We start from the raw sequence: 11121 nt of genomic DNA, 5'->3' as shown, positions 1-11121 counted from the left end.
CGGGCTGCCTCCTGCCTGAGCCTGGGCTGCCTTCACCTAAGGCAGACAGAATTTTCCAGCCACTCCAGATCAACAATTAGCGGGCAAACTTGTGAGGAAAGTTTCCAAATATATTGGAAAACCTACTGATTTCCAAGACACCTGGAAAGAGTCAGATTCAGCCTTTTTTCCCCTATTTTTGCTTCTCTGCGCAGTCCTTCATCTACAGGGCATCCTTCGGGGGTGACAGAGTTACTCCAGCATGGTTTGTAGTGAGATGCTGTCTGGACCAAACGAGTGTGGGTGAACGAGCAGGAGCAGAGGAATGACTGAGCAAGGAACTGGGACTAGACACTGCCAAACGCAAGACATGCAGTAGTATTTTCCAGATAATGTTTCATTCCCTCCCCACCCTTTTCATTTGCAGCTCTTATTTAGGGTTTCAGCTCCCTAGTTTTATGTTCCAATATATACAAGTATCTCATCTGCCACACAGTCACTGCCTGGCTGTGCCAGTCTGTCCTGCAGCAGAGCAGAAGCCTCCCACTACGTCCCGTGCCTCGCACGGTGACGCGGAGCAGCCACCGCCAGTGTGCGGGTGTCAGAGCCCCTGAAGGTGGGTCGTGGCACCCCCCTGTCCCAGGCAAGCAGAGACCCACAGCTCGAGGGGACGGGGTCTGCTCCTGGGGCAGGGACCAGCCCGGTCCATCTCCTGCTGCCCTGGCCACCCCCCGGGGTACCTGCTGGGCCATGGTCAGACATGGAGAAACAGAAGCACTAATGCTTTCACTGATGACTTTTTTGTACCCTTTCACTTACTGATTTCCTCACCCTCTTTTTCCTACCAGAATCCATTAGTTGGACACAAAAGAAATACTTTAGATTCCCAGATAGTCTAATTTTTTTTGAAAATTACATTTTCACAGGAAAAGGAAAATGAGAGCGCTCCAGAACTGTCAGAGGTGAATGAACTGCAACTCACACTGTAGCTTTGCTGAAACGCTTTTTATCTCATGCAGTGAAACTCATTCAGCAACTCATGTTTTTGCTCTGTTGAGTAATAACGCAGCGGGGAGCACGCTCTGCTGGCCTTGCTCAGACAAGTTGTCTCTTTAGGACAATAAAAGAGTCCTTTAACAAATTATGATGTTTTTAAGTGAGAAGATTTCGTGCATCTCGAAACAATGGCAGTATGTTTTGCTTCCCTCCAGCCTCTAAGTGTATTGATACTGTGTCATGTTTATGCTCCTCTTTAGCAAATAAAATCTGTTGCTCTGGCTGTCACCTTGAGATCCCATGTAGTTTCCAAAGAGGTAGGAGGGTTTTGTTGTTTGTTTTTGTTTTCTGCTTTCAGCTAATTAGGGCAGTTTTAGTCAGTTATTAGACTATCAGAAATTGCCGCTGTAACAGGGCGGTGCTGTGCGGTTTGGATGTATGCTCCACTTACAAATTAAATGTCTTGGTTCTGGTATTGTTACAGTAAGAAGTACAAAAACCCCACAGCTTTGAATTTCATGCCAGATACTCAACAAAGCGTTTGTTCCATGTATCATTACATTGTGGCTTGAGAAATGGCAGGCCTGCTCTGCGCTGAGCAGTTCTGCTGGCATGGTCGCGGTGTGCCGTTTGCCCCGCCGTCCCGGAGCGATACCACCGTGCTGGTGGACGTCGTCGTGTGTGGATTTGCACTGGTGTGGGATTCCTTTTGCCGGTGTGACTTTCTGTATTGGGAAACTCGTTTAAGCGATGCCTGTCCTGGGCAGGTGGGCTGCGGGGGATGCATCCCTGGCTGCAGCCCCTTCTGATGGGCAGAGAAATCTGTAAATATATGAGAGGAAGTGCTCACGTTGTGTTTGCAGGAGGGTTTCATCAAAACGACTGGTTTGGGGTGTTTTGGTGTGGGTTTTTTTCCACCAGTACTTCTTTCTTGTGTTACAGCGGCACTTTGGAGAGCGGGTGAAAATCGGTCCCGTTGTTCTCCAGACTGGTGGCCGGGCTCCTTTTCTGTTGCCTGCAACTCTGTTTCACGTGTCTCCTGCTCTCGTTACGAGCAAAAGCCTAAATGAAGCTCCAGAGCCCGGACCGGAGCGTCAGCATCCTTGACCCCCTGCCTTGGGCAGAGGCACCCGCCGGGGGGTGCGGGGGGTGCACGCTTGGAGCCCACCAAGGCTGGGTTTGGGTCGTTAGCGTGCCAGCCCGCTGAAGCCATTGTGTGTCACCCGCCTGGGGCCTGTCTCCCCCCTTTTTGTTTCTCCTCCTACATTCAGCCTGTAGCTGGACCTGAACCCTGTGCTCCTCCCGGGGCGCTGGCACCGAGCGCCCTCCTCGCCACCTTCTGAGATGGTGACAAATCTCCTTTATTTGTTCGGCGGTGTCAGTAACCTTTACGCTATTTATAGGCTGTGATCGTGCCCCTCCCGAGATGTTTGCAAGATAAATTTAGCTGCCTTGGCCTCTCATCGGCCGTTCCTTGTGACGGCTAACGAGACCTGGCTGCGCGCGGGGGCTGCGGCGAGGGTGACTCACTTGCTATGCTCGTCCGGGGCAGACTTCATCCCGAATGAATCCTGGTCGTTCAGGGCCTGGGGAGCCCGTCCAAGTGTCCGCTTCCAAAAGGCAGCCGGCAAGGGAGTGGTGGGGGATTAGGCAGAGGAGCGCCGCAAAAGCCTGCGGAGGAATGCCGCAGTGGGACGCGGTGTTCGGTGCGGGTGGGAGGGGAGGGGGCTGCAATGGGGGGGCCGGGGGGGTCCTGCGGTCCGCTCCCCGCTCTGCTGCTGGAGAGACCCCCCTGCAGGGGCCAGGCGTCCCGGCCGAGCCGTGCCTCCTCCCGGGGCTGCAGAGCAGGACAGCTCTGGGTGCAATGCCGGCGGTTTGGGCTGTTCGGGGTGGTGCCCCTTCAAAAGGGCGTTTTCAGGTGCTCCCGGTTCCTGGTGGGTGTTGGGAAGTTAACAGGTCTTGCTCCCAGGGGTGGTTGGACAGTTTCTCTCCCGATTTGCGGCACGAGGTTATGAGGAAAGCAAAATGAAGATTGGTCTAGTGGGGGTAGATTTTACTCCATTTCTGTTATCACAGTCAGAACCCACCTGGAATAGGCAAAAGTGAGCAGACAGCCCCAAAACTCTAAATCAATCGCTCAGTTTTGTAGCTTCAGTCTGAGTTGCCTGTTCGGTCCAACTCGGGCCCCGCGTTCCCCGGTCAGCCATCCTCGCCGAAGGTGCCAACTGGGGCTCTGCTGGGGCTGGGGCGGTTCTGCTGGTACTTCAGCTGAGCCACTGATTCACCTGGGGAAAGCTCTGGATGGTGTTTTTGAGGGAGATCGGTGCTTGTTCTGCTGGTCCTCTGAGATGGCTGCAAGCGAGCCTGCGCTGAGCCGGAACGTGCGCGGAGCAAGAGCCTGGGCAGCCTCCACAGCCCTGGGCCAGTGCCACAGGGACACAGGTGTGTGTCCAGTTCTGCCAGGGACACGGCCGGCCACCGGTGTCCGGTCGTTTCCGACCAACACAGCCACACTGGCCAGAGTGCAGCTCCCGGGTCCCAAAGCTGGGACTTCGCTGGGACTGAGCTCTTTACCGGTAGTAGTCTGGGGACCCCAGTGATCCATGGGTCTACCTTAACATTGGAAATGAAATTTCATTTGCTCCATCGTGAAGGCTACGCCGTGGCAGCAAAACCAGGCAGAGCTGCTGGAGCAGTGGGGGCCATGCGGGGCGGTGGGAGCCGGCAGCCTCCTCCTGCCAGAGTCATCTCCGCGATGCACAAGAAGCACAGACTGCCATCCTGGCCGGGGTGGAAACTCCTGCCCAGACAAGGGCACGCTGCTCATCCTAGAAGCGCTGGGGCTGGCTGTGACCTCTCTGCCTTCTCTTCCTCTCCTCCCCAGGTGCCCGGCCCCTCTCCAGCTCCAATGGACTGCCAGGAGAGCGAGTACCTGGATGAGCATGGGAAATGCACCCCCTGCAGAAACTGCATGCCCGGACAGGAGCTTTCCAAGGTAAACCGGCTCCTCTGGAAGGACCAGGAATCATCCAGCACCGAGGCTTTTACAGTGCTAGGTGAATCCTCTGCCATCCTTCCTTCGGAAGGATAATCTGAGATCCGGACGTGTTGGGAAGAGCTGGGACATGGTGGGAAGGAATGATGAACGGTTTCCCTCACCCTGGATAGGAGGGCGAGGCGATGGAAGCGGGAGGTGGGAAGGGATTTTGGGTTGTTGCTCGGGTTGCCCTCTTTCCTTTCTGCCCATGGAAATGTAAATTTCCTCCCAGTCCGTAGCGCTGCCCAGCCAGGCTGTGCCTGGATGTGCGTGAGCAGGATGCTGCTGCAGTGGGGACCCAGCCCAGCCTCAATGGTGGGACTGGCACTTCCGACCCGGGCTCCCATGGGGTCTCCTCTGCCAGGGTGCCTCCCGGGGTGCATTGCTGCCCGGGGTTCTCTCCCTAAACACGGCCGGAGCGCCCCAGCTGGGCAGCAAACAGCTTCCCCGTGTGCTTCCATCGGAGCCGTTCCAGTGGCGCCTGCTCTTGGCTGGGTTCTGAGGACCCCTCGCACAGGCAGGAACCCCTCCACCCTTTGCCCCGAAGAAGGGACACTGGTCCCCTCTACCGCTGTGGGATCCGAAGCGGCTCCTCGCCGCAGCCACACACCTGACCTCGTGTCTTGCAGGACTGCGGCGACGGCGGCGGGGGGGACGCGCAGTGCGTTCCCTGCCCTCCCAGGAAGTTTAAGGACAGCTGGGGGCATCATGGCTGCAAGCTCTGCCTGTCCTGCACCCTCATCAACCGCGTCCAGAAGTCCAACTGCACGGCGACGGCCAACGCGGTCTGTGGGGAGTGTCTGCCGGGGTGAGCGGGGCCGGATCCGGGCTCGAGTGTGGAGGTCGCACCTGGGAATGGGTTGGGGGGGGCGTGGAGGGAGCTTCATCTGAGGCCACCCAGAACATGGGGTGTAAGAGGAGCCCCGGCTGCTAATGACAGGGAAATCAGCCCCATCCGGTGGCTCCAAAGACGGGAACCTGAAGGCTCCCGTGAACGAGCAGTGGAAGAAAACTCCTTCTAGCCGGAGTTGTTCCTGTGGGCAGCAGGGTGGCTGAGCACTGGAAGATGAGTGGCCACAGACCACCACAATTGGTGGTCCCCACAGAGGAGGACAGGCCGTGGCTCAGGTGATGGGTTCAGGAGATGCTGAAGTGCTGCTGCATACAACCAGGCTGCGAAACGCCCGAGGGCTGGCGAGCAGCGCGGCTCCTGCGGCTCCTGGGAGGGAAACGTGGCTCCTGGGAGCAGAACGAGTTGGGGCTCTGGGTCATGAGCCTCTTCCCAGACACAGTTGTGGGCTGGGGTGTTTCTGTGACTGTGTGGGGCTATTGATCACTGTCGCCCGCTTCAGCAGACACGGGGTGGGGGGTAGAGGCACCTCGAGTGATGTCCCTCCTCGGCCAAAGTGGCTCCTTGGAAAAAGTAGCTGCGGGTACGGCTTCAGCCAGCAACAGAGAGACCCGCTGCCAGGGCAGAGCATGAGGCAGGGGCCAGCTCTCCCCGTGCTGCCACGGGGTGGGCAAACCACCCATCTCTCCAGAGCCATGCTGGTGGGAGCTCGCCACGGGGCCATGTGCTGCTGAGACCCTCTGCTCTGTTGCAGGTTTTACCGCAAGGTGCGGATCAGCGGGCGGCTGGACTGGGAGTGCATCCCCTGCACCAAGCAGACGCCCTCCTCCGAGCCTCAGTGTACGTGCCATCCCTCGCCAGTGCAGGGAGAGACCCTCCGGGGTGGAGGAGGTGGTGGGGACATGGCAGAGCAGATTCGTGGTCCGCGCTTTGTCATCGTGACCGTGTCAAAGGCGTCAGCGGCACGAGCCGCTGTCCCGCAGAGCTGCCAGGAGGCACGGTCATGGCACGTGAAGAGGGGTGGGCAGGGAGGGGTGGCCCAAGCTTTGGGCCCAGGCTCCAATGTCCTGTGGCTGGTGTGTTTGCAGGTCGATCCAGAACCAACCTGGTGAAGGTGGCCGTCCCCACCGTACCGCCGCAGGACACGGCCCTTCTTGCACTGACCAGCAGTGCCCTGGTCATCATCGTGCTGGTTCTTCTGGCGCTTTCCATCATCTACTGCAAGCGGTTTTGGAAGAGCCAGTGCCAGCGAGGTGAGTCAATGCCTGCGGTGCTTCTCCTCCTCCCTGTGCCATTCATGCGTGCCCGTGGCCCCCTCCTCACTGTGCCGTTCATGCAGCCCCCTTCCCGCTGTGCGGAGCGTTGCCCCCCGCCCTGCTGCTCTTGCAGCACACAGTGACCTGGACGTTCCTCTGCTCAGGCAGAACGAACACCTCGCTGTGCCCTTTGCGTGGGCAGGACTCTCCTGTGCTTTGCCTGCGCAAAGACACGGAGGAGCCTCCCTCCCGCTCAGCGCTGCGATGAGTAGGAGCAGAATGCCGGTTTGCAGTCGGAGCTGGCGATCCTCCCTCCTGTCCTGGGGTTTCTCAGGGGTGGGCTGAGGTTGAGTGGCTTTCTGCAGACAGGACCATAGGGCTGGGGAGGGAAGAGGGCAGTCGGTTTGGTGGCTGGAGTTGGGGCATGTTGGCATCCAGCAGCATGCCAGGGAGCTGCCGGCTCCCGGCCCCTCGCCAGCAGACATACCGCACAGCTGAGGACATGCTGGGGAAGCAAGCCAAGCCTTCGCTCAAACTGGTTCTCCTCTCTCCTCCAAGTCTTCCTGAGGACTCAGAACTTCTCGGGCCAGCGAGCAATGTTCCCGACTGCAGCGGCACCCGGCAGGTTCCTGTGCGAGGAGCAGATGTCTGGTCCCTGCTGCCTGGGTGTGAAGAACCTGAGCCCCTGCTACAGGCAGGCAGAAGGTACCTGCTCCCGTCGGGGGGAGGGAGGGCGGTGCTGGACTCCGGCTCATGCAGTCCCAGGACCCACTGAGGTGCCCTCAGGCAGGATGGACGGAGCTGGATGGTGTCCAAGTCCCACCGACATGGGGTTTGGGACGTCCCTTCACAAACACTTGCAGACCTTGCGCCAGCAGTGCCCGAACCGCTCGTGCACAGCCCCTGCAGCTGCCGAGCCCCCAGCCCGCTCCCGAGCTCCCCGTGACTCGGGGGGGTGGGATCGACCCCACTCAAAACTTTGCAGAAAGGCACAAAAGCGGCTTTGCTCAGCGGCGGTGCAGGGGACAGGGGTTTGGCCTCTGGGCCGACGGGTCCCACGGGGCTGGCAGAGCCCCGGGAAGGGCCGGGCAGAGCCCCGGCTGCGCTGAGCCGTGCCGGTTTCTGGTTTCAGGCCCCGTGGAAGCGGTGCAGTTCATTTCGGACGGGGAAGCTGTAGGTCTCCAGCTCCCCTCTCTCCAGCCAGAGACGGACTTGCCACCGGCCGTCGTGGTCGGCGCTACCTCCAAAGCCCAGCTGGGCAGGAGCCTCCTGGAAAGCCAGCCCCTCATCCGGGCGTCGGGCCGTGGTGACTGCCTGGCCGGGGTCCTGCCGCCCTCCGACCCCAGGCAGGGCCAGCCAGGCACGGCGGAGGCCATGGCCCCCCTCTCCTCCTGTGCCTCCGAGATGCAGCACAAGTGGCCCCACGCCCCAGTGGAGTGCACCGAGCTGGACCTCCAGAAGTTCTCCACCCAGGCAGAGTTTGTGGGCGGCGAGCGGTCGGAGGACACGGCGAGCCGGGCGACGCAGAGGATCCCAGCAGAGAGCGGTGGCGCAGGACTGGAGGGGGCCCAGCACCTGCCCTCCGCCTTCCCGAATCCCACTGCCGAAAGCGGGGAGCAGCCGGTAAGTTGCTCCAGCCTCGTGGCTTCTCTGACCTGCTGCCGGACACCCAGGGCTCCAGCGCAGGGGCTGCGCCTGCCGGTGGGGTGGGGGCATAGGCTGAGGGGTGTTAATACTGGGGCCCAACTGGTCCTTACAGAAACCAGTTTGCCAGATGTTTGGTGGTGTGTCACTCACGGGCCATCAGCCACTGGGACATCACCTGCTGGGGCCATTCCAAACACTCCAAAAAGCAGAGTCAACTTATTGAGCATATCAGCATGTCGTCAGCGGGTGTGCTCCCGGTGGTTCCTGTCCTCCCGCGCTCCGGACAGCGGACCTGGCAGCGGGGGGCTGGTTCCTCCTCCCGCCCTGAGCTCGCGGTGAACCCGGTGACTAACGTCACTGAGGCTCAGGAAAAGTCTGGCAGAGAAACGCGTCTAACAGCGCAGCTCCAGGTGACCGTCTCTGGAAGCAGTTTGCCAGGAGGCCGTGGAGCATCCCGAGGAGGTCACTGGCTCCGTGGGATGGTGGTGCTGGGAGAAGCGCTGTTCCTCTGAGCCCTGTGATGGCCCGGGGAGCAGTGACGGGTGCTGCTGTTCTCGCTGGGCTGCCACCAACCTTAGGTCTTGTCTTGCCAGGTGGACGATGCCCAGAGCCTCGTGACTCAGATCAGCAGCTCGGCAAAGGGTGAGTCTTTCCAGCCTCATCTTTGTTCATCAAGTCCTGAGGCAGTGGAGAGTGGCAGGTTGTTGGAAGGGAGCTCCTCCGGGAGGCCACCGCGCTTCGGAGGTGTCAGTCACAGGGACTGATGGGACCTTTGTGGTCTTTGGTGCTGGTTCCCAGGGTAGATTTTCTGTGGTGCTGCCTCGGATGGTCTGCGGGTGGGTGGCAGGTGGACACCCAGTTGTCACACGAGTTACCAGCCTCCCCAGGACTCAGCCAGCTCTGTGTCACTGAGCTCTGAAAGTGATGTTGGAGGAGATACCTGCAGCGTCAGGGTGACATCTCGCCAGCTCGGCAGGGACGGGGGCTTGGGTCTGGCTGCTCTGTTGATTCTCATCCCAGCTGGATGGGCTGGTTTCTAACCCCACTTTGCTGTGTTGCTGCCCCAGGTCTGCCGGTAGCAGAGCTGCCTCGTTCCCTGGTGCAGTCACTTGCCTTCGTGTTGGACCCTTCCCTGAACGGTGCGAAGAACTTCAGCCACGTGGCGCTGGAGCTGGGGGTCGCACCCCAGCTGCTGGGACGGATATCTGGGTTTGAGCAGCTCGTCACTCACTTCGCCTGCGCGGGAGACGCCGTCACCATCCCGCTCCTGGCCCAGGCTCTGCAGCGGCTCCAGCGGTTCGATGCGTTGCTCCTGCTCTGCGACCACTTCGCGCTCAGCCAGGCCCCGTGCCGCCAGCGCTAGAGGGGACGGGAGGGACAAAGGAGGCTCCAGGCACTGGGTGTACTGGTATGGGAGAGGGTCCGGTAGCCCCGTGGTCACATAATCTCTCTGACGTGCAGGTGTGGAGCAGGTGGAGATGGTCTTTGCATCATGGAGCAGAAGGACGCGAGGGGGAGCATCCCCCGCGGGCAGTGCTGGGGGCACGGCCGTGCCTCCTGCCAGCCCCCGCACGTGGGGTTTTGTTCACTCCTCTCCCTCTGCACCAGAGACAGTCCCCGTCAGAGGACCTGGCTGTGGCCGCTGCACCGGGCTCTGGCCTCTGGTCTCCCTGTGCTGCCCCACCCTGGCACCTTCCCTTGGTGTCCCTGGGAAGCGGTGTGGTTTTCTTGCAGGAGTCTCGGACTGATCCCCGGGACGGGCTGGCATACGTCCTCGTGGCAGCGCAGTGCTGTTGCTGCGGGCACGGGACGGTGCTCCCCGGGCTCCAGCCGCAGCCCCGGCCCTGCCGCCCCGCGGGCGCTGCCGACTGCGCCTCCGGGTGCTGAGGCTTTGCGAACTGCCCTGCGGTGACGTGGTGGCAGAGCTGGGGCTGCTCTGCCGCGGTGCCCTGCGCAGCTGCCAGCGCCGGGCCGCAGCCATGAGCGGGGCTGGGGCAGTCAGCAGCAACATCTCTGTGCTGGGCACGGCAGGGCTGCCTTGTTTTAAAATAACCTCCTTCTTTTTTTTTCCCCTATATGAGAATATTCCCTAATATTCTCATTTCTGGGAGTAGCTGCTAGGGAGGGGAGCGCCCTTCTGCTTTTAATTTCTTTGTGGAGGATTTGTCAGAGCTCGCACCATCCCGCCTGCCTCCAGTGCCCCCGACTGCGGGTGTTGTGCCCCAGGGCTGGTGGCTGCCAGCATCCATCTGTCCTCCTGAACCGGTGTCCGCCTGGCCTCAGCGGCGTTACCCGGTGCGGTGCCCGGCAGCCGGGGCTCAGGGGGCCGAGGTGTCAGGGGGACCCAGCTGCGGATGCCAGTCCTGCCCAGGTCACGACACTTCCTGCTCCCCCTCAGCCGTGCGGCTGCCAGCGAGTGGCACTGTTACCCTGCGGCCCCCGGGCACCCCCAGCCGCGCTCACGCTTTTACCCCTTTATCTGAGCACAGTACTTGGAAAGAGCGAGCAGCCTGCCGGGCAGGCAGCCCTTTCCCCGGGTCTGCAATCCCTGGCACGGGTATTAATAGCTGCTGTTCTTTGTTCTTCTTCCCGTCAAACGCTGTTAAGACTGGAGCGTGCTCGGGACGTGGCGCGATAGCGGGAGGCATGGGCAGTTTCAGCTGGATGTGACACTTTCTCTTCCCCTCGCTGTTTCTTTCTTCCAAAGTCAAGGTCGTTTTATTGCTCTTTGCTCCCAAGAAGCAGAAGCCTCAGCCCTGGTACCCGTTTTGGGCTGGGGTGGGTCAGGCTTGGGTTACATGCCTGCTCTCTTATGGAGCAGCCAGGAAAAGTATTGCTAAAGCAAACGCAGCCTGGGGACAGGGCTTTTCACTTGAGGTTTATCGTGGCAGGGAGAGAGCGTTTGGATTGACCACGTAACAAAAGTGAATAAATATTTAATCCCTCTGTGGGCGCGCTTAGTCACTTCCAGCAGGAATGAAGATAAATTCACCTACAGCGGGCTGAGCAGGAGCGTTCGCGCGGCTGAGCTCACCAGCACTGGCTTCCGAGTCCCAGCCGGTCTGGGTGGCTCGTCCTGCGCGTCCCTGGGCACGTGTCCCACGGCAGCATCGGCAGCACACGGTGGGCAGGGGGCCATTAAGGTGAAAACGGTGAATAACGAGGACGTGGTCACACATATGTGCTGCAGGTCCCCACAGCTGCGCCCCTGGCACGTGCTGAGCCGTTCTGTGGGTGGGTGGGTGGGCTCTGGACCCACTGGATGGGTGGGTTTTAGTATTTTTTTTCTCTCTTCTTTAAAGAAATCAACCCCATATGCTTCATAGTTTTTAAGGTAAACCATTACTTTTCAGCCG

General features: G+C 60.1%; 1 protein-coding gene across 1 annotated transcript; it reads left to right on the top strand.

The window, feature by feature from the left end:
* Positions 1-3883: 3883 nt before the first annotated feature.
* EDA2R (ectodysplasin A2 receptor) lies at positions 3884-9128 on the top strand. Its single transcript, XM_086619781.1, has 8 exons — positions 3884-3970; positions 4642-4820; positions 5617-5702; positions 5951-6115; positions 6677-6823; positions 7251-7741; positions 8359-8407; positions 8833-9128. The coding sequence occupies exons 1-8, from the start codon at positions 3884-3886 to the stop codon at positions 9126-9128; spliced, it is 1500 nt and encodes a 499-aa protein (XP_086475907.1).
* Positions 9129-11121: the final 1993 nt, after the last annotated feature.

This window comes from Tauraco erythrolophus, chromosome 13 (genome assembly GCF_009769465.1).
Source record: "Tauraco erythrolophus isolate bTauEry1 chromosome 13, bTauEry1.pri, whole genome shotgun sequence".
NCBI lineage: Eukaryota > Metazoa > Chordata > Aves > Musophagiformes > Musophagidae > Tauraco > Tauraco erythrolophus.
This window is presented reverse-complemented; position numbering and strand designations above follow the sequence as displayed.